This window comes from Octopus sinensis, linkage group LG27, assembly GCF_006345805.1.
Source record: "Octopus sinensis linkage group LG27, ASM634580v1, whole genome shotgun sequence".
NCBI lineage: Eukaryota > Metazoa > Mollusca > Cephalopoda > Octopoda > Octopodidae > Octopus > Octopus sinensis.
Genome location: NC_043023.1, coordinates 18,784,370 through 18,808,969, shown reverse-complemented (window position 1 = coordinate 18,808,969; position 24,600 = coordinate 18,784,370). Strand labels below are relative to the sequence as shown.

General features: G+C 36.2%; 2 protein-coding genes across 2 annotated transcripts in view; one reads left to right on the top strand and one right to left on the bottom strand.

Moving 5' to 3' along the window:
- Window positions 1-1,648: 1,648 nt before the first annotated feature.
- LOC115225346 (uncharacterized methyltransferase YdaC-like) lies at window positions 1,649-17,661 on the top strand. The gene is made up of 5 exons (XM_029796296.2): window positions 1,649-1,802; window positions 9,828-10,022; window positions 13,430-13,565; window positions 14,606-15,056; window positions 17,339-17,661. Exons 2-4 carry the CDS (start codon window positions 9,954-9,956, stop codon window positions 15,040-15,042), a joined length of 642 nt encoding a protein of 213 aa, XP_029652156.1. The 5' UTR covers window positions 1,649-1,802; window positions 9,828-9,953; the 3' UTR covers window positions 15,043-15,056; window positions 17,339-17,661.
- A 5,591-nt stretch (window positions 17,662-23,252) lies between these two features.
- LOC118768251 (uncharacterized methyltransferase YdaC-like) overlaps window positions 23,253-24,600 on the bottom strand; it is a 7,366-nt gene continuing 6,018 nt past the window's right edge. Inside the window, exons 3-4 of the mRNA XM_036514344.1 lie at window positions 24,214-24,349; window positions 23,253-23,776 (exon numbers count right to left, since the gene is read on the bottom strand). Coding sequence (XP_036370237.1) covers window positions 23,340-23,776; window positions 24,214-24,349 — 573 coding nt within the window. The 3' untranslated portion in view covers window positions 23,253-23,339. The remainder of the gene's footprint in view (window positions 23,777-24,213; window positions 24,350-24,600) is intronic.

Here is a 24,600-nt window from a genome sequence, read left to right as displayed (position 1 = left end):
CTGCCGCTACGTTCTGAGTTCAAATTCCACTGAGGTCGACTTTGCCTTTCATCCTTTCAGGGTCGATTAAATAAGTACCAGTTACGCACTGGGGTCGATATAATCGACTTAATCTGTTTGTCTGTGTTTAGCCCCTTGTGGGTAGTAAAGAAATAGGTTTCATTTTCTTGACAAGTTCTACTAAACCAATAGTACAGCTCCAGACATCAGTAAGGACCTACAACTGTGTGGGGCAAAAGAATTTCTCGACAAAGTTACTATCCATCTATGGACTCCACCTGTCTCTCACATCTTAGATTAAATATTTCCTGAGAAAATGCCATCACAATGTGTGATGATGGGCTTATCTCTCACTCACATCTTATCTAGAATTCCTCGAGGTTTTTTTTTTTACCTTTAGTTTCAGCTCAGAGCTGCGGCCATGCTGATGCACCACCGTTTTGTGTTACACTGTTATTACGAAGAAGCTCCTCTAATATGTGACACTTTGTGAAGAAAGGAGTTTGATATAGTTACTCTCATTTGCACCTCTTGCCATGGGGTAGGTTCATCTGGGATTCTAGACAGGAAGATGTCCAGCTTTGATTTAAAAACTGTTCACTTCCCAGATATTTGTACATTACTGCATTTGCTTTATACGCACTTTTGACAAGTTGTGGTGCCCCTGAGCATTGTATACAATAATTTCATTAAATTTTTTTAAGTACTCAAAAATGTAATTAGTACGGGAGAGAAGCCATTTCATTGTTGTATGAATTTATTCATTCAACGAATTCCCTGAACTTTTTGCAAACACATTCATACAAGAATATCATTAAGATACAAGATAAATCCTTCTCTGAAGGAAAACCCTTAACTGCTTATGTATGTCTTCATATATACGACTAACTGTGCCAATATAAACGTTTTGATCCTGGTAAATATTGTCTGTACTGTGTTTAGCATAACAAATCCACTTACAAGTTTTGATTAGCCTGGGGTTAAAATTGAAGACACTTGCTCAAGGTGCCATGCAATGGGACTGAACCCGAAACCATGAGGTTAGGATAATGATCTCCCAATACTTTATTATATCTAACCACCTCTATCTTTAAAACCACGCGTGGGTCAGACAAAAATCGTTGAAGCAGTTTCTAAGTCTGGATGCCTTTCCTGTCTCCAACACTCACCTCTTTCCAAATAGAGGAGTAATATTTCCTCATGACCGAAAATGTCTTAATAAAAAAAAAATATTGGAAACGAACGACACTGCTTGTGTGCTGGGGATGCTCGTTTACGAGTATCCCAGCATCTCAACACAGAGAGACACACAACATGTTTGTCTCAGCTTCCATCAACCTAATCAACTCGCACTATTTTTAATTAGACTGAGTCTTATCTTCATAATCACACTACCAACTCCATGACCTATTCAAGAAGATAATAATTATCAGTAAACAAGCAATTTTAACTAATTTAAATCTCATTGTCTAGTTAACAGTTCTTCATCCTTGATAACTATATCAAATAGAAAAGAGATTTATATTTCATTGTGGTTCATATTTGTTTTCTCCTATAGGTTGGACTTGTGAACTATAAGTTCTGAGGTTATAAATAATAAAAGATAAGCTGAAACCTCATAAGATAAGACTTGTTACAAAATTACAGAGAAAAAGATAAAGTTGTGTGGTTTAGCAGAAAAAAATTAGTTGTCACGGAATCATCATTATGTATTCTAACTAAAGTTCTGATTATTTAAGCATATGGTGACATGTTGCTAAATACTGGATCCATATTATGTAAATAGGAGGAATACCTGCCAGGTAAGTAACTTGATTTGAGATTGTGTTAAAACTAAAACAAATACAGCAGGAAGACAAACGTTAGTCATTCAAAAACACATAAAGACTTAATTTCATTGAAATATTATATTATATTATATACATATATAAAGCTGAAGTTGTCTGTGTATGGAAGGTTTGGTAGCCTTCAACTAACACTATCTCCTCCAAGACCCTGCGGCGCAAGTTGACCAAAATTGAGAAGGCTTGCTCTTCTTTCCGTAGAAGAAAAAATTCAAATCGGACCATGTTAACACCAAAAATTATTTACATCAATAAGGTGCTTTTTTTTCTATGAAAATCCCTATTTTGTTCGATTTTTCGATTGCTATGTCGCCATTTTTCGGTGTATTTCAACCAGAAAAATGTTCACTTAAAGAGAATAACAAGCTACATAATGCAAAATTTTTACTTTTTAAAAATTCCAATTCTAAAGGATCAAAACAAAGCCGGGCGATACTGCTAGTGTTATATATTACACGGTGCTGAAATTTTCGTTGCACCAATTGCCTCTTAGTTACAGACGCACTCCCACGATATCCTTTCATATGTAAGTATCGATATGAATGATGTAAAGCAGGTAGAATCGTTAGTACTTGGGACAGAATAATTAGGGGCATTGTTTTCTGGGTCTTTATGTTTTAGATTCAAATTCTGCCTAGGTTGCCCTTTCCTTTCATCCTTTTGGGGTTGATAGAATAAAAGTACTGGGGTCGATTCAATCGACCAATTCCTCTCAACAGGAAAAAGTTCAGGCCTTGTGCCTCTAATAGAAATACTCTTTACTCTATCTCTTTTACTTGTTTCACTCATTTGATTGCGGCCATGCTGGAGCACCGCCTTTAGTCGAGCAAATCGACCCCGGGACTTATTCTTTGTAAGCCAGTACTTATTTTATCGGTCTCTTTTGCTGAACCGCTAAGTGACTGGGACGTAAACACACCAGCATCGGTTGTCAAGCAATGCTAGGGGGACAAACACAGACACACACATATATATATATATATATATGTATATATATACATATATACAACAGGCTTCTTTCAGTTTCCATCTACCAAATCCACTCACAAGGCATTGGTCGGCCCGGGGCTATAGCAGAAGATACTTGCCCAAGATGCCACGCAGTGGGACTGAACCCGGAACCATGTGGTTGGTTAGCAAGCTACTTACCACACAGCCACTCCTGTTGATAAAATGTACAAAAATTACATGCATTTATTGTAAATCTACAAATGAGAAATTTATTTTATTTAAAGGCAATAAATATTTTTCCATTCAAAACAAAATTATTTTCATTTCATTATTTTGTAGAAGGAAAAAGAAATTTTATAAAACTTAAAAATAATAACGATGATAATAATAATAATACATATGTATTATTATTAGGCACAGGAGTGGCTATGTGGTAAGTAGCTCGCTAACCAACCACATGGTTCCGGGTTCAGTCCCACTGCGTGGCATCTTGGGCAAGTGTCTTCTGCTATAGCCCCGGGCCGACCAATGCCTTGTGAGTGGATTTGGTAGATGGAAACTGAAAGAAGCCTGTCGTATATATGTATATATATATATATATGTGTGCGTTTGTGTGTCTGTGTTTGTCCCCCCTAGCATTGCTTGACAACCGATGCTGGTGTGTTTACGTCCCCGTCACTTAGCGGTTCGGCAAAAGAGACCGATAGAATAAGTACTGGGCTTACAAAAGAATAAGTCCCGGGGTCAATTTGCTCGACTAAAGGCGGTGCTCCAGCATGGCCGCAGTCAAATGACTGAAACAAGTAAAAGAGTAAAAAAGTAAAGAGAGTGTATATATGTCATTTTAGTACATCTCTTTGTTTCTGATGTTCTCAGTAAAATATAAAAACAAATAATAATAATCCTTTCTGTTATAGGCACAGGGGAAAGGGGCTAGTTGTTTACATTGACCCCAGCACTTGGTTTATACCTATTTTATTGACCCCTAAAGGATGAACGGCAAAGTTGACTTCGGCGGAATTTGAACTCAGAATGTAAAGTTATATTTAATGTCACTAAGCATTTCGTCCAGCATACTAACAAATCTGCCACCTTTCCACCTTAATACTGATAAAAATAATAATAATAATAATGATAATAATAATAAACGGTCATGCGCTGTTTATCTTGATATGAGATCACCATGTCGCGCACATATGGTTGTGATGCATGTGCCTTATCAGACGGGTAGTCATGATGGGTATACTGGGCTTCGTATATTTTACCCCAGTGTCACTTTGATGGCATGCACTGCTCTCTCACTCAATAATAATAATAATAATAATAATAGTACCAGGCAGTGGCTCTCATGGCTTCTGATCTTAACTGATTGCAAGTGTTATCATGTACATTGTTTTGACTTGGTATAAAAGATGGCCTACAGCATATATTCTGCTCAATACCACAGATTTGCTTGTCAGTTGTTTGACTTTAACCAGTTGAGCATGTCCCTTAGTGGCTGATGATATGTGCATCTCTGATCACGAGCAGAAGTAGTGGGGGAGCATCATAGCCATGTGTTTAGAGGGATTCTTTGGGGTTTGAATAATTCACCTCTGGAAACATGGGTGTTTCGTTCAACATCCTTAAACAACCCTTATTCAGGGACCTTTTGAGCGGGATGGGCTACTCAACCAGAAGAAAATTCTAACTGGGCCCCACCTGCAAGGTCATGTGCTGTTTATCTTGATATGAGATCACCATGTCACGCACATATGGTTGTGATACATGTGCCTGGTGTACCCTTTTCAGACGGGTAGTCATGATGGGTATACTGGGCTTCATATATTTACCCCATGTCACTTTGATGGCATGCACTGCTCTCTCACTCAATAATAATAATGATAATAATAATAATAATAAAATTAATAATAATAGTAATAATAATAATAATAATAAATGCCCTGATGCAGTACCAGGCAGTGGCTCTCATGGCTTCTGATTTTAACTGATTGGAAGTGTTATCATGTACATTGTTTTGTCTCAGTATAAAAGATGGGCTGCAGCAAATATTGTGCTCAATACCACCTCTCTGTCCCTCGCTGCGCTACATGAGCTTACGTAGGTCACATGCAGGTATATTCCCGAGTTGTTGGGCCTCCATCTTATTATGTCTCTGCCTCTTAGTGTATAGTTCTAAAATCTGTCAAAATTTGGTCCTAGCTATAGTGAATTGTGCTTCCATGTGGTCACTAGTATGTCTTGGGATATATATATATATACATATATATATACATATATATATATATATATATATACATATATATATATATATATATATATGTAAAATTAAAGAGGAATGTGAAAATACATTATGAAGGATATATTATAAACTATTCATAATTGTTTACCCTCTTCATTATAATTGTGATTTATCCATAATTAAACACACTTCCTTTTATATATATATATATATATATATAATTTTGGATAAAATTTTTCTAAAAAAATTCTATCAATGGCCAGCATATTAAAAAATACCTTTAAAGGTTAAATTTATAAACAATTTATAAGTCAGGGCAAAAGAGAAAATTTCTAATGCCAAATATGCCGAAAATAGACATTTTTGGCATATTTTGACATTAGAAATTTTTTTCTTTTTCCCTTACTTATAAATTATATATATATATATATACTAGCAGTATCGCCCGGCGTTGCTCGGGTTTGTAAGGGAAATAACTATAAAGCATTTTTAGAGAGTTATAGCCAAAAAATGGAAAGAAAATGGTAAATTTTTTTTAGTTAAAAAGGTGGAGTTGCGTCCCCTAGACAGTCTGTGGTTTGTGTTTCTGATTCTCGACCCCATGTCGAATATATCGATTTCTTTCAGAACTCGGGGAACTTTTCAAAATTTTCGCTGCGTTAGTTTTGAATTATGACATTGGGCTATGTGTGTGTCAAGTTTCATCAGAATCGGTTGAAAGCTGTGGTCAGGGTGAGGGTACAACCTGACAGACACACAGACAGACAAACTGCTGTTTATATATATACTAGCAGTATCGCCGGGCGTTGCTCATGTTTGTAAGGGAAATAACTATAAAGCATTTTTAGAGAGTTATAGCCAAAAAATAGCAAAAAAATGGAAAAAAATGATGGTAAATTTTTTTTTTAGTTAAAAAAAGGTGGTGTTGCGTCCCCTAGACAGTTTGCGGGTTGTGTTTCTGATTCTCGACCCCATGTCGAATTTATCGATTTTTTTCAGAACTGGGGGAACTTTTCAAAATTTTCGCTGCGTTAGTTTTGAATTATGACATTGGGCTATGTGTGTGTCAAGTTTCATCAGAATCGGTTGAAAGCCGTGGTCAGGGTGAGGGTACAAGAAAACAGACACACAGAAACACGCACAGACAAACTGCCGTTTATATAGAGAGAGATACTGTCCTCACCTTCGAAACACGCTGGAGTTGAACTAGGGACGGCTGATGAAGGGGATTTTTCCTTGTGTAGTTTGTCTTGTACTCTGTTTTTTCGTTGTTAAAAAAATGGTCCGTTCCATGCTGTTTTCACGTTTTCGTTTCTCGTTGAGTTCTACGTCTATTTGTGGTGTCCTGTACACACGTATATATATTTATATATGCATGTATATATACATGTAGATATAGGTACGTACATATATGTTTGTATGTATGCATATATTTTATTTATTACACTATATACGGTTAAGTAATTGAGATTCTAGTGAATTCTAAAGAATTCACATGAATATGGTCCTTAACTAGGATGCACCGGAAATCTATATGGTGTTAACCATACGACAAGTGGGGTGATTACAAATAGGAAAAAAGCAACAAGAATGGATTAAAATCTCGGTACGATCGTTTCGTACGAGGACATCTTTAATAAGCTACAAAAAATGCAGTGAATACAGATGGCTCGTACTCGTATTACACTATATAATATATATATATATATAAGTTAATCCAAACAAGAAAACACAGAAAAAAACACAGCAACACGAGGACGTGGAACAATTAAAGTATTATTTGACGCTCAGGGAAGAAGGGAAGGAGGGTTTAACGTTTCGAGCGGAGCTCTTCGTCGGAAACAAAGGAGAAGGAAAGATCCCGAGAAGGGCACAGAGGAAAAAAAAATTTTTTTTCTGGTGGTGCTCAAGAGATCACATATATATGTGTGTGTGTGTGTGTGTGTGCGTAGTATAGTGGTTAGGATATTCAACTGACAATCACCTGATTGTTTCATTTCCAGACTGGGCAGCACATCGTGTTCTTAAACAGAACACTTTGTTTCCTGGTGTTCCACTCTACAAACCCATAAATGGCTAACCCTATGACAGAATGGCATTCCAATCAAATGGAATATTGGCCTGCTTCCCTAAACGGTGGGGTGCCATCCTTCAAATGATAAAACAATGCAAAGAAGTGCATTGTGATCAGCAGTGTGTAACAGCAGCCAGTAGTCTAGTTGAGATATATAGTCATACAACTTAGATAGGTTTCAGCTGGTATAGGACCAGGCCATGTCTAACTTAATAGCACCACTTGGTGCTATTAAGTGATAAATACATACATACATACATATATATATATATATATATATATATACTCTTTTACATGTTTCAGTCATTTGACTGTGGCCATGCTGGAGCACCGCCTTTAGTCGAGCAAATCAACCCCGGGACTTATTCTTTGTAAGCCCAGTACTTATTCTATCGGTCTCTTTTGCCGAACCGCTAAGTGACGGGGACGTAAACACACCAGCATCGGTTGTCAAGCAATGCTAGGGGGACAAACACAGACACACAAACACACACACGCATATATATATATATACACATGACAGGCTTCTTTCAGTTTCCGTCTACCAAATCCACTCACAAGGCATTGGTCGGCCCGGAGCTATAGCAGAAGACACTTGCCCAAGATGCCACACAGTGGGACTGAACCCAGAACCATGTGGTTGGTTAGCAAGCTACTTACCACACAGCCACTCCTATATATATATAAGTATAAAAGCCATCTCAATATGGCTAACCACAAAGTGGGGGTGTTACTGTAGCTTTTAGCCCCAGGAGATCGACGTCTCGCTCTGAGATTTAATAATGCCTATATATATCATCATCATCATCATCGTTTAAAGTCCGTTTTCCATGCTAGCACGGGTTGGACGGTTCGACCGGGGTCTGGGAAGCCAGGGGCTGCTCCAGGCTCCAGTCTGATCTGGCAGAGTTTCTACGGCTGGATGCCCTTCCTAACACCAACCACTCCGTGAGTGTAGTGAATGCTTTTACGTGCCACCTGCACAGGTGCCAGGGGGGGTCAGGCATTGGCCACGATCGGTTGGAGCTTTTAACGTGCCAGCAGCACAGAAGCCAGCCAAGGCGGCGCTGGCATCGGCCACGTTCGGATGGTGCTTTTTATGTGCCACCGGCACAGATATCACAACTACTATTTCCATTGATATTTATTTCGATATTCATGTACTTGACTCAATAGGTCTCCTCAAGCACAGCAGGTTGTTCTGCAATCCAAGGTACTTTGAATGGGCTGGGGCTATGCGGAACTGATGCAGGAAGCAGCCCGGGTCTTTGCAGTCACAGCATATCTCCAGAGATCTCGGTCCTTCGCCATTGCCTCAGTGAGGCCCAACGTTCTGAGGTCATGCTTGACTACCTCATCCTATGTCTTCCTGTATATATATATACACACACACACACACACACACACACACACATATATATATATGGCACGGAAGCCAGTTAGCCGCTCTGGCAACGATCACGCTCAAATGGTGCTCTTAGGACCCTACTAGCACGGGGCACAAGTGCCAGTAATGTGAGGCTGGCAACGATCACGCTCGTATGGTGCTTGTGCCCATCATCAAATTTCACTTTGATTTTGATTTCAGTTTCGATTTCACTTGCCTCAACACATCTTTGCAAGCAGAGATTAGTGTTCAAAGAAGGAAAAGGTATGCATATATATATATATATATATATTGGCTGGTTCCGGGTTCAGTCCCACTGCGTGGCACCTTGGGCAAGTGTCTTCTGCTATAGCCTCGGGCCGACCAATGCCTTGTGAGTGGATTTGGTAGACGGAAACTGAAAGAAGCCTGTCGTATATATATATATATATATATATATATATATATGTATGTATGTGTGTGTGAGTTTGTGTGTCTGTCTTTGTCCCTCCAACATCGCTTGACAACCGATGGTGTTGTGTTTACGTCCCCGTAACTTAGCAGTTCGGCAAAAGAGACCAATAGAATAAGTACTGGGCTTACAAAGAATAAGTCCCAGGGTCGATTTGCTCGACTAAAGGCGGTGCTCCAGCATGGCCGCAGTCAAATGACTGAAACAAGTAAAAGAGTAAAAAGAGTATATATATATATTATATAGAGGGCATTATTACACATAAATGCCACACGCTAGGAGGAACTCTTAAAGTCAAAACTACTAAAATAAATAAACATGTACAGGGAGCAAGTCATTTAAAAACAGAATTATTTTAGTAGTTTTGACTTTTAGAGTCCCTCCTAGCATGTGGCATTTATGTGTAATAATGCCCTCTATATAATATAAATAAATATATTTAAGTGAAAAAATTGATGGATTTTTTCTCTTATGAGGTTTTTCACGCTAACTACTTGATAAATTCTTATGAAAATTTTATCCTATTATTAAATTTTATATATGTATATATATACATGAATGTTTGTGTTTGTTACTGTCTCCTTGTCTTGATATAATAGTTATCAGCAAATTTCATCACTATGCAAGCAGCATCCTTTCTTTCCAATCTTCAATGAAAACATGTCTGGTCTTGAGAAGGGGTTAGTGGCAGGAAGGGCATCCAGTTATTGAAAAATCTGTCCCAAAAAATCCAGCCCAAACTATGAAAATGAATGTTAAATAATGATGATGATGATGATGACATTGATGATGATGATGTTAAAACTTATAAGGTTTATATTGCCATTATGTGTTTACCTTTTCTACCCTGTTCTACACAATTCTGTTCTTTTCCACAGTAAGTAACCCAGCAATTCCAGAGACTGTCATTTAATTTGGAACCTTCGTTTCTTGGAAACATTTGCTTCTCTTGGAAAGCTATTGACACAAGAAATCACAACAGCTTTCAATTCTAGAACTTCAAAATGCTTATAAACACATTTACCAAAAATTTGCGACAACCACAAAAAACCATTGTTGGAAGATTCACTAAGGTTTGTAACATTATTATTATTATTATTATTATATGTTTGACTTTTGCTTTATATTTGTACAAGTTGGCTCCAAGTCTCACCCAGAGACCTCAAGAGACAACATGTTGGAAGTTCATGTTGTTGTTATGCCTAGTGTGCCATATATTTGGTTGTTTTTTGTGTTGTACTGGTTGATGTCTAAAAAAAAAAATGTTTCTTTCAAACCTTGAGATTACATAGAAAGTATTTTGCGTAGGATATGAGCAGTTCCCATGAGCACCATCTTTTGAATTTCTGCCATTTTGGGGTTTCCTGGTATCTGAGTTAGGTAGCTATCAGCCCCTTTTGCTATCATTCCCAGGGCACCTATGACAACAGGTATTGTTTTAGTCTTCAGCTGCCACATTTTGCTGATTTCTATTTCAAGATCTTTATATTTGCTCAGTTTTTGGTAGGTCTTGACAGATACGTTTATATCGATTGGGACAGTCATATCAATGAGGAGGCATGTTCTTTGTTTGAAGTCTTTCAATATGATGTCTGGCCTATTTGCATCTATCTTTCTGTCAGTTTGAATGGTGAAGTTCCAGAGGAGTGAGATGTGGTCATTTTCAAGCACTGGAGGTGGATTGTGTTCCCACCAGTTTTTTCATGGGGCAAATCCATGTTTTTGCAAATTACCCAGTGAATATATTGTGCAGCTCTATCATGCCTGTTGAGATACTCTGTAGGCACTAGAAGACTGCACTTGGAGACCACATGATCAATGGTTTCATTTTGTTGCTGGCATACATGACACGTTGGACTGCTTCTGATCTTTAATATGTTGGCCTGGTAGTTTCTTGTTGGTAGGCATTGATCTTGAGCTGCTATGATAAACCCCTCTGTTTCAGATTTTAAGCCAGAGGCCATTAGCCATTGATGGGTCAGGGCTTTGTCAATATCTGCATTATTCGCTCTTTGGGTATTTGCCATAGAGAGGTTTTTCTTGCCATTTATCATTCAGAATATCTAAGGCCGCAGTTTTAGCACGGGTTTTCATGCGCTTAGCTTTTTCTGTGCCTGTTTCTTGTATGTCTATCTCTAGTTCCGAAATTTGTTGTATTCAGAATTCACTTAGATATTCCTTTGCCTGTTTTGTTACTGAGTATGATGTTTTCTTGTTTTCATGTTTTGAGATAAGTTTTAACATCCAGTCCTCAGAGTTTTTCAGGTAGGTGTCTAGGCCAGTTGTAGCAAACTTCATTGTTATTGCCAGTTGTAAAAGTCCATGGCCTCCCTCTTTTCTTGGCAGATAAAGTCGTTCTATATCTGCCTTAGGGTGGTGCATTCTATGCATTGTCAACAGTTTTCGTATTTTTCTGTCAAGATTACATATTTCAGTAATTGACCAGTTAACGATATTGAAACTGTAAGTCACGACTGGTATGGCTAATGCATTGATCGCTTCGATCCTGTTTCTTGCATTTAGCTCTGTCTTGAGTATTGCTCTTACTCTGCGATAGCATTCTCTCCTGATCCTTTCCTTCATCTCTGAATGCCTTATTCCGTCTCCTTCAATTACCCCTAGATACTTGTAGTTCTCCGCTGGGTCTAATTCTTTTATGACATTCTGCTGGTCAAGGTTAACGTTAGATGTTTCTGTCATTTTTTCTTTGATAAAGGTAGCTTTTGTACATTTATCGAGGCCAAATTGCATTCTGATGTCATCACTGAATTATTTGACAATCGCTAGTAAGCCCTTGAGTTGTTGGTCATTTTTTGCAAAGAGCTTTAAATCATCCATGTAAATGAGATGATTTATATTTTTATCAAACATTTTATATCCATACTGCGCATCATTGAGCAGTTTTGAGAGAGGTATTAAGGCTAAACAGAAGAGGAGTGGTGAAAGTGAGTCACCCGGGAAAATGCCACATGAAATTTTTACATCACCAGCATTTAGGGATTCATTGTCACTGTTCAGAGTTAGTGCGGTTCTCCATGATCTTATACTTACAGACAAAAAGTTTCGCAGAGTAGGTGCTATCTTATACATTTCTAGGCATTTCTTAATCCAGCTATGTGGTAGGCTATCAAAAGCCTTTTTATAGTCTATCCAGGCTATTGATAAGTTTTTGTATCGTTTTTGACAATCTTCTAAGCTCATCTTATTGATGAGTAGTTGATCTTTACAACCGTAGGATCCACGTTTACATCCTTTCTGTTCATTAGGGAGTATGCTGCTGTCTGTCAAAAAACTATAGGTATATTCCATCAGGACAGATGTTAGTGTTTTATACATAGTTGTTAAGCAGGTTATGGGTCTATAGTTGTTATTATTATTATTATTATTATTATTATTATTATTATCATTATTATTGTTATTATTATTATAATTATTCTTCTTCTTATTATTATTATCATTTTTATTATTGTTATTATTATTATTATTATTATTATATCATTATTATTTTATTATTATTATTATATCAATATTATTGTTATTATTATTATTATTACCATTATTATTATTATTATTATTATGATTATTATTATTATTATTTTAATTATTACTATTATTATTATTATTATCATCATTATTATTATTATTATCATTATTATTATTATAATTATTATCATTATTATTATTTTTATTAATATGATAATTATTATTATTATTATTATTATTATTATTGAAGACAGTGAGCTGACAGATTGTTACAACAGTGGCATTTTTTCTGGCCCTTTACATTCTGAGTTCAAATTCTGCCAAGGTCAACCAAGCTTTTCATCCATTTGGGGTTTATAAAACAAATACCAGTAGAGCACTGGGGGTTGATGTAATTGAGAAGCCCCTTTCCCCCAAAATTTCACTCAATGTTTGCCTTTCATCTTTTTAGGGTCTATAAAATTATCTGTTTAATGGACTGATGGACTGAAAACAGGACCTGCCAAAAAGACAAATGAACCTAGTGTAGGTTCAGTGACTATGTATGAATGACATGGGCCCTCAGAAATTCTGGGTATTCGTTCGACATGCTGCAAGACCACAGGGAGTGAGGGACCATTTAGCCCTTTTTCAAGCATGTCTCTAGAATTCCTTTCAAACCCAGATGACATCTGCTCTGATAAGTGACGGTGACTTGGCTAGTGAATCATCTGCAAGGGACCACATTATCCCAAAGTGTGCATGCATGGAACCAAGGGGCCACATGTAAACTTGTATTCCCACTGCGAATGGCAAGTATGTTTTACAAGGCCTTTGTTATCTGACATGCTTGCTCTCCCGGTGGGGGCATTTGTCAAATTTCCTTGGATGTGGTCAGTGTTGGAGAGAGATGTGATGATCTCATTGGTTGGGGCGAGCTCAACCAACTCCAGGTGAGTACCTTTGCAAGTACAAGTAAGTAAGAATCTGACATTATTAATTTCTGAATATTTTTCAGTATTTTCTCATAAGGAGGAATAGAAGATTAGAGAAAGCTGCAGTTGAACATTGTAACATTAAACCTGATTATAATGTCCTTGAAGTTGGTTTTGGCCCTGGCTTGGGCCTAGAAGCAGCCTATCAGAAGATCAAAGGTAATTCAGATCAAAAACTGTTGTATTAACCCTTTCATTACCAACCTGGCTGAAACTGGCTCTGGCTCTGTAGTACAAAATGTCTTGATTTCATATGTTTTGAATTAAAATCTTCCACCAAACCTTAGTCACAATTTATGTTCCTAACACTAGCTTAATGGTAACTAAGTTATTTTACTAAATTCTTTGTTATATTTAAAGTAACTGAAAGAAACACAGAACATCTCAAAATAAATACGGTAATAAAAGGGTTAAGGTGTTTAATAAGGTTGAATAGTTGGAAAGTTTGCTTCCCAACCACATGGTTTCAGGTTCAGTCCCAGTGTTTGGCACTTATATACATGTGTCTTCTGCTATAACCCTGAGAGTGGATTTTGTAGATGGAAACTGGAAGAAGCTTGTCCACCATCATCATACACCACTATCACTACCATCACAGTTTTGACATCTACTATATATATATGTAAATACTTATGTGTACACATACACACACACACACCACACACACACACATTTTTATTAAAGCTGCAAAAGCCTCACAAAGCTGTTACTCAGAGTTTCACGTTTCCATTCTTCAGAGAGTTGGGTCAAGATTAGATCACAAGTGTCCGACAAACGGAAGCGTGAAGCTCTGACTAACCGTTTTGTGATGTTTTTGCTGCTTTCACCAAAAGCACTTTACTCTGCCTCCAGTGTTCAATTACTGTTTTTTTCCACCTTGTTTTGCATCAATATGCTTACCTGTGTTTGTATATCATCATCATCATCATTGAACTAGGCTGGCAGGTTGAGGGGCTGCACAAGACTCCAGTCTGATTTGGTATGGTTTCTATAGCTGGATGCCCTTCCTAACCCTAACCAAAATGAGGGTGTAATGGGTGCTTTTGTGTGCCACTAACATGGGTGCCAGTTGCACAACACAAATCTTTGGTCAGCCCAAAGCTCTCCTAGACTGAACCCAGAACCATATGGTTCGGAAGCAAGCTTCTTACCAAACAGCCATAACGTATGTGCTCATATATTTTCTTCTTTCAATTTAGGTGGCAAAGGGAAATTACTTGGCCTCGACTTATCGCCTTATATGCTGGAAATAGCAGCTAAACGACTGAGTGAAGGCATCAACAATAAACAAGTGGAACTGCATCTTGGAACTGTTATGGAAATGCCATTTGAAACAAATTCCCTTGATCGGATCTTTCACTGCAATTGTTTTTATTTTTGGCCTGATTTTGACAAATGTGTTCAAGAGCTGTATCGTTGTTTAAAGCCAAACTCATTAATGATAACGACAATTAATTATGAAAAGATAAAATCTGCAAATAAATTAGGTCTAATGAGATATGGCAATATTGATGTGGAACATTATATGAATGTTCTTAGCAGGAATAAATTCGAAATTGTAAACATGAAGACTCACAAGAATGAAAGCGAAGAATATCAGGCTATTTCCGCTTTCACAGGATCAAAAGAACAATAATTTAATATCCAATTGCTTTCAATGCTTCTACATTGGTTTACATCTTGCTATAAAGTACAGTTTCGATATAAATATATATAAAATCTACTTCATAGTCTAAGTGATTAAATTGGGAAAATTGTATCAGGTCTAGATGCACCTACAGATGCATTTATTAGGCCCATCATCAATGTTGTATCCTGGGATCACTGGTGGTTTCAGCTCGTATAGTATACACTCTCATACAGGCTTAGTTTGTTCAATCCTAGGCCTGTTTCCAAGAAGTTATTGGAACCTTGGTGTATTAACCATTTTGCCTGACCATCCATGACCCATTATAATTATTCTTTAACATACTTGTAACCTATTAATTATGCTTTAATTACTAATTATATCACACAGTTTACCATATCCAAAAAAGACCATGGTCTATTTTTTACAACAGTTCTACTTTATTGTGGAGCAATACGGATTGTTATTGCACAGCTCCCATGACTTTCGGAAACAATGATATCTGTTTTCAACAAAGTCTGTGGGACATGTGACGGTAATTGTAGCTGCTTCTCCAGGTCAACTTTCATCTCCCAGTCCTGTGCTATGGACAGTAAACCATGTGAACTGTTCTTGAGTCTTTCTCCTTAATCACCATCTCTCCTTAGCAAAGTGATTAATCCATGAAAATTATATATTTATATACATATATACATATATACATTTATACATATATATATATATATATATATATAATGAATAATAAATGCGCCCTTTTAAAGCCTTCCCAGGCTCATGGGCCCGATTTTCCGGTTTCTATGGCGTATGTGTTCCCCAGCTGGACGGGATGCCAGTCCATCGCAGTGTTACTCATTTTTGCCAGCTGAGTGGACTGGAGCAATGTGGAATGAAGTGTTTTGCTCAAGAACACAATGCCTCGCCTGGTCCAGGAATCGAACACAATCTTATGATCACGGTGCTGACACACTAACCACTAAGCCACGTGCCTCCACTTATATATATATATATATATATATATAACAAATGTAGTAGGAAAAAATATTTTTCAAAAAAATTTTATCAATGGCCAGCATATCAAAAAATACCTTTAAAGGTTAAATTTATAAATAACTTATAAAATAAGGGCAAAAGAAAAATTCTAATGCCAAATATGCCGAAAAAAGACAAAATTGTCAATAACCATTATAATTTATGCGTCTCGAAACAAACCGATAGAAATTTCTAAAAATTCGTTATTACCGTATTGGTCCCACTTTCGGGGTTAGTTCATAAGAATTTTCCCCTCCTCAACGATAAATACGTAAGACATAAATGAAATACTTACTCATACCCATGGAAAAAGCAAGCACTAAGTCCTGAGCAGACCTAAGTACCCCAACGTGTCACCTGGTCCAGGAATTGAACACAATCTTACGATCACGGTGCTGACACCCTAACCACTAAACCACGTTCCGCCACTTATATATATATATATAAATGCATATTTGGCATTAGAACTTTTCTTTTGCCCTTATTTTATAAGTTATATATATATATACATATATATATATATAATTATTTAACAATTAAGGATAACTTCTTAATAAGGAATCTTAACAAGAAATTATCAGGTAGATAGCGTGAAAAACCTCATAAGAGAAAAATTTCGAAAATAATTCTTTCTTATTGAACATATTAATTTATATATAGAGGGCATTATTACACATACATGCCACACGCTAAGAGGGACATTAGTCGTTTCTACCAAAAAATTTTACTAATCATACCCAATGCAATTTTTCGAAGCAAGACATTTAAAAAATGAATTTAGTCTTGTATCACCTGTGATTTCGTACTTACCGCAGTTGCGACCGTACTCATCAGCATATATATATATATATATACAAGGAGAGAAAGAGTTATGTATATACTACAGTAATTTACAGTTTTACATTTATCAAATAAATTTCTTGGTGCTTATGCAAAATGATGAATGGTGTCCTTATTTTCAAAAGAAAGATATTTACATAAAATAAAACTAAATAAAAACTTGTTTGTCGTAAGTATTTTTGCAATAAATGTTTTGATTTTCTATATTTAATCAAGAGAATTTCATAAAATTCTATTTTTCAGAAAGTTACAAGACACCAACCTTCCTAATCTTTTGTGAACTTTCGATCTTTCCCAATACGATTTGAACTTAATTTTTTTTTAATATAACAAACTTCTCATTTGTATAACCTCAGTGTAATTTACTCCCTCTCCTCGCCCCACCTCTCCTGTAACTCTCTCTGTATTTTTACTTTGATCTCTCTATGATGTAAAGCATGAATTGAAGATGAGGGGCTTAAGTATGAGAAAAGTGGCCAGAACACAGTAGCTTTCTTGTCAGAGAGGCAGCATGGCTATTCACATTTATAAGAGGGGATGGGCGTGATCGGATTGAGTTGGAGAAATATAAAAGAGTTGATGAGGTGTTAGAGTTTATCTGCAAGGTACAATGTGGGTAAAATGAGTGGGTGCCATTTCTTATTGGAGCAATGAATGATTATATAATGTCCTTACAGTGGTTCAGTAAAGCCTTAAAATGCTGCCAAATCAGATGAGTTTATGTAGTAAATCAGGCAAACTAGCTAATCAGAAGTCCAGGTAAGAAAGCAGCAAGGAATTAATCAAATGACAGGATATTATTATCCACGGGAGAAATGTTTATGGCTGTTGAAGTTTATCGTTTTTGAAATGTTTCTTTTATGATGCAATAAATTATTAAATTTTTCAGACCCAAACTAGTTTGTTCATCTTTCATATGACAGGAACAATCTCTTCGGTCTTGCTATTATTGCCAGAATTTCACTTCTGGGAAGACTATTGATGTCTGGGTTAACTGGGGTTGGCAACTGATTGTAACAGTTTTGTAACATCTAGAATCAAAACCTTTTGAAACAAGGAAATATTCCATCAGGACTTCATGCAATTAGCATAAAAAAATTAAATATCTGTTAGTAAAACTGAAAGAAATAAATGAAATGAGAAGTCATTGGTTAGTATGGTTTGGCATTCTTGCACACAAACACAGTGACACAAATAGCCTCACACACACACACATATATGTGAACATTTACCACAACAAATACACACATGAATACATACACAAACATGAAAACATATAGCAATGCCGAGCAACAGAGGAACAAAACTGACTTTTGAAGAAAAACCACAGCTGAATACGACATTGTGTATCTGTTTAGATTATCTCTTGAGATTTCCGGTAGAAATTACAGCCAGCACTAATTTTGTTAGGGAGTTTTGTAGCCCAGGTATACCTAATGTATAGAAAATCTATAGAGATAAGCTCAACAAGTCATTTAATAGCACTGATAACACAGAATTGAATTTAATATACTTTGTAATTGCATAAAGAAATACAGTGTCCCTACAAGTCATTGATGCATATCTGTTGTTTTATACCTGAAATAAGTAATACTGTGTTTCATTCAAATATTGTTATGTATTCAGCAAGAGATTTAGTAAAACAAGGGAAAACAATGTTCAAATAAAATAATCATTTGATACATCACAATACATATTACATCTCATTTTATTAAAAAGGTTTGAATGGGGTGGGTAGAAGGAACAAATATATGATGGCGGTATTTGGAGGAGGGAATATTTATAAATAACTCAATTTTACATGTGAGGGTTTATGCTGGTTGCACATTCTATACTCTTTTTACTCTTTTACTTGTTTCAGTTATTTGACTGTGGCCATGCAGGAGCACCGCCTTTAGTCGAGCAAATCGACCCCAGGACTTATTCTTTGTAAGCCTAGTACTTATTCTATCGGTCTCTTTTGCTGAACCGCTAAGTTACGGGGCCGTAAACAAACCAGCATCGGTTGTCAAGTGATGTTGGGGGGACAAACACAGACACATAAGCATATACACACACATACATATATATAGATATATATACATATATACGACGGGCTTCTTTCAGTTTCCATCTACCAAATCCACTCACAAGGCTTTGGTCGGCCCGAGGCTATAGTGTAAGATACTTGACCAAGATGCCACACAGTGGGACTGAACCCGGAACCATGTGGTTCGTTGATAACATTTCTTGATGACTACACAGGAAAGTATCATTACTCATAGAATTACTGGTTAAAACAACACTGAAACATTGATCTGACCAACAAACATTTAGCTGTACATTTGCTGCATACAATTTACCATGACCTGTCTTTTGACATCATCAATGTCATTGCTGTTCTCTATGGCCTCTCTCCAGTATGAATATGGCTGGTGTATAGTTAGGTGTTTACTTTGCAGGAATAATGTACCACAGATATGACAGCGTTGTGGTTTCTCTCCTGCATGAATGCGTTTGTGAAAAATTAACTGATTATAACAAAGATTGACCACATAACACAGAGACATGGCTTCTCGCTCGTATGAGATTTTTGTGTATAGCTAAGTGATATTTTCGAGAAAATGATTTATTACAGATGTTTCAGCAATATAGCTTTTCTGCTATGTGAATATGTTTGGGATTGACGAAGGTACCACTGACAGGGAATGATCTGTCACAGATATCACAATAATATGACTTCTCTCCTGTATGAATACGTTTGTGAATACTGAGGCTGCTATTTGAGAGAATGATTTTTCACAAATATCACAATGATATGGCTTTTCTCCTGTACAAATACGTTTGTGAGTGATTAAGGTGCTATTTACAGAGAATGATTTTTCACAGATATCACAATGATACGGCTTTTCTCCAGTATGAATATGTTTATGGTCGTCAAAGATACTTATTCAAGAAAGTAATTTAGCACAAATATCACAATGATATGGTTTCTCTCTTGTATGAATATACTTATGCTTACATATTTCTTTACTACCCACAAGGGGCTAAACACAGAGGGGACAAACAAGGACAGACAAACGGATTAAGTTAATTACATCGACCTCAGTGCATAACTGGTACTTAATTTATTGACCCCAAAATGATGAAAGGCAAAGTCGACCTCGGCAGAATTTGAACTCAGAACGTAACAACAGACGAAATACCTATTTCTTTATTGCCCATAAGGGGCTAAACACAGAGGGGACAAACAAGGACAGACAAACGGATTAAGTTGATTACATCAACTCCAGTGCATAACTGGTACTTAATTTATCGACCCCAAAAGGATGAAAGGCAAAGTCGACCTCTGCAGAATTTGAACTCAGAACGTAACGGCAGACGAAATACGGCTACGCATTTCATCTGGCGTGCTAACATTTCTGCCAGCTCGCCGCCTTATTCTATATATATATATAGTATATATATATCTACAATATGAAACTTGAAATTTCGAATAAATAATGTGATGTCTGTCAATATGAATCTGTGAGCGCCCACCAAATTTTTCCTTAAATTCTAATATAATCGCATCTACACAATCTGAAAGGTATCTGGAGAAAATTTCATGAAAAAATATAATTTTATTTTCAGAAGTTAATCAGGAAACAATTTTATGGATGGGGCAGTCACACTTTTGTAGGCATGCCTAGTTTTGAAGAAATATATTTTTCCCAATGCTGTTCTGAATTATCAGTTGTACATAATTACTGCAACTTTGAAGGGTTTGCCTAATTATTCTTAATACAATCTGAAAGTAATTCTTTGTCAACTTACCGTTTTTAGGTGCCCGATAAACAACAGGACAACGTTGATTAATGTTGCATTCTTAAAAGCAATGGCTGTATGTATATATATATATATATATATATATATATAATCAAAATAAGCAACAAGTATATCCAGTATGTCCGCTGTCAAATGACTGAAAAGCATAAAAGAATGAACGAATTACCCGTTTTCCTGAAATTTATGCGTAAAGAAAGTCGACTTGCCACAGATCCTGACGTAATTGTAATCTATACCATTCGAAATGTATTTGAAGAATTTTGCAATAAAAGGCATCTCTATTTTTTTGAAAATTATGAGGAAACAAAGTTGGTTGAGTGCAGACTTGTGTAGGTAAATCCCAAACTGATATGTAGGTGTGATGTGTTGAAAATAAAATCAAAATCAAAATCAAAATCGAAATCGATCAACATCAATGGAAATTGTAGCTGTGATACCAGTGCCGGTGCCACGTAAGAGAACCATCCGAATGTGGCCGTTGCCAGTGCCGCCCCGACTGGCACGTAAAAAGCACCATCCGATTGTAGCCGTTGCCAGCCTCACCTGGCCTCTGTGCCAGTGGCACGTAAAAAGCACCATCCAATCGTGGCCATTGCCAGCGTCGCCTGGCACATAAGAAGCATCCACTACACTCACGGAGTGGTTGGCGTTAAGAAGGGCATCCAGCTGTAGAAGCACTGCCAGATTAGACTGGGCCTAGTGCCGCCTTCTGGCTTCCCAGATCCCCGGTCGAACTGTCCAACCCATGCTAGCATGGGAAACGGACGTTAAATGATGATGATGAATATAAATTGGACTTGGGCGATCGTTATATTCTGTCTTGTCTTGAGGTTCACAGCCAAATGGCTGGATGGATTAGCGTGAAAAATGGCACACCTGTGGTGACAGGTGCACAGATTGAAATGCAGTTTGTATTTTTTTCCTAACCCCCATACTTACCGAGAAAATCAATTAAAACTTTTTCTAATGGAATTTCCCTCTTTCTTCTGCCATTAAAACAACCAGTTGCTTAGAATCTGTTCTCTGACGGGGTGGGGTCAGGAAATGTTCATACAGCTGGAGGCTCCAATCGAAACAGGGGACACGAAATGAAAAGGTTGACAAATGCTGTTATAGCTTATACTTAACGATCACATCCACATCATCCAAACAGACCAAGGGAACCAGTCTTCGCTAGTCTATAATATAAATAGAATTTTATGAAATTCTCCTGATAAAATATAGAAAATCATAACATTTATTGCAAAAATACATATGACAAATCAGTTTTTATTTAGTTTTATTTTAAGTAAATATCTTTCTTTTGAAAATAATGACACCTTTCATCATTTTGCATAAGCACCAAGAAATGTATTTCATAAATATCAAATTTAAAAAAATTCCCAGAGTGCCATATTTCCTGATATTATCCATTTTGCATAAGTCTACTTCCAAAGTTATCTGTCATATGACAGGTAATGCTAATAGTATATACATAACTCACTCTCTCTCTCTCTCTCTCTCTCTCTCTCTGTATATATATATATATATATATATAAAATTAGAAAAAAAACACCTTTTATCAATTCAAAATGAACAATTAAATTACACCATCTAGAAAATTACATATAATAGAAATATTAAAATTAAAATAACAATAAAATATCAATGATTAAATAAATTGCAAAAAAAATAATAATAACGTATATAATTGGTAGTATTTATTATTTTATTTTTATTATTTTTTTTTTGCAATTTACTTAATCATTGATATTTTATTGTTATTTTAATAGTTCTATTATATGTAATTTTCTAGATGGTGTAATTTAATTGTTCATTTTAAATTGATAAAATGTGTTTTTTTTCTAATTTTGTATATATATATATATTATATTGTGTGAAATCTGATTTAGGTTTTTCTAAATTGAATTTTTTTCCCTGTAAGTTTGGATTTATATTCCCTCAAATAATAATTAATATATATATATAGTTTCCATGGATTAATCACTTTGCTAAGGAGAGATGGTGATTAAGGAGAAAGACTCAAGAACAGTTCACATGGTTTACTGTCCATAGCACAGGACTGGGAGATGAAAGTTGACCTGGAGAAGCAGCTACAATTACCGTCACATGTCCCACAGACTTTGTTGAAAACAGATATCATTGTTTCCGGAAGTCATGGGAGCTCTGCAATAACAATCCGTATTGCTCCACAATAAAGTAGAACTGTTGTAAAAAATAAGACCATGGTCTTTTTGGGATATGGTAAACTGTGTGATATAATTAGTAATTAAAGCATAATTAATAGGTTACAGGTGTGTTAACGAATAATTATAATGGGTCATGGATGGTCAGGCAAAATGGTTAATACAGCAAGGTTCCAATAACTTCTTGGAAACAGGCCTAGGATTGAACAAACTAAGCCTGTATGAGAGTGTATACTATACGAGCTGAAACCACCAGTGATCCCAGGATACAACATTGATGATGGGCCTAATAAATGCATCCGTGGGTGTATCTAGACTTGATACAATTTTCCCAATTTAATCACTTAGACTATGAAGTAGATTTTATATATATTTATATCGAAACTGTACTTTATAGCAAGATGTAAACCAATGTAGAAGCATTGAAAGCAATTGGATATTAAATTATTGTTCTTTTGATCCTGTGAAAGCGGAAATAGCCTGATATTCTTCGCTCTTGTACTTGTGAGTCTTCATGTTTACATTTTCGAATTTATTCCTGCTAAGAACATTCATATAATGTTCCACATCAATATTGCCATATCTCATTAGACCTAATTTATTTGCAGATTTTATCTTTTCATAATTAATTGTCGTTATCATTAATGAGTTTGGCTTTAAACAACGATACAGCTCTTGAACACATTTGTCAAAATCAGGCCAAAAATAAAAACAATTGCAGTGAAAGATCCGATCAAAGGAATTTGTTTCAAATGGCATTTCCATAACACTTCCAAGATGCAGTTCCACTTGTTTATTGCTGATGCCTTCACTCAGTCGTTTAGCTGCTATTTCCAGCATATAAGGCGACAAGTCAAGGCCAAGTAATTTCCCTTTGCCACCTAAATTGAAAGAAGAAAATATATGAGCACATACGTTATGGCTGTTTGGTAATCCACTCTCAAGGCTTTGGCTGGTCAAAAGTTACAGCAGAAGACACATGTATATAAGTGCCAAACATTGGGATTGAACCTAAAACCATGTGGTTGGGAAGCAAACTTTCCAACTATTCAACCATCAACACCTTAACCCTTTAATTACCGTATTTATTTTGAGATGCTTTGTGTTTCTTTCAATTATTTTAAATATAACGAAAAACTTAGTAAAATAACTTAGTTACCATTAAGCTAGTGTTAGGAACATAAATTGTGACTAAGGTTTGGTGGAAGATTTTAATTCAGAACTTAAGAAAACAAGGCATTTGTACTACAGAGCCAGAGCCAGTTTCAGCCAGGTTGGTAATGAAAGGGTTAATACAACAGTTTTTGATCTGAATTACCTTTGATCTTCTGATAGGCTGCTTCTAGGCCTAACCCAGGGCCAAAACCCACTTCAAGAACATTATAATCAGGTTTAATGTTACAATGTTCAACTGCAGATATCTCTAATCTTCTACTCCTTATTATGATAAAATACTGAAAAATATTCAGAAATTAATAATGTTAGATTTTTACTTACTTTTACTTGCGAAGATACTCACCTGGAGTTGGTTGAGCTCACCGCAACCAATGAAATCACCACATCTCTCACCAATACTGACCACATCCAAGGAAATTTGACAAATGCCCCCACTGGGAGAGCAAGCATGTCAGATAAAAAAGGCCTTGTAAACCATACTTGTCATTCGCTGTTTAGGTGTAGAATTCATGTTCAAAGTTTCAGTGGG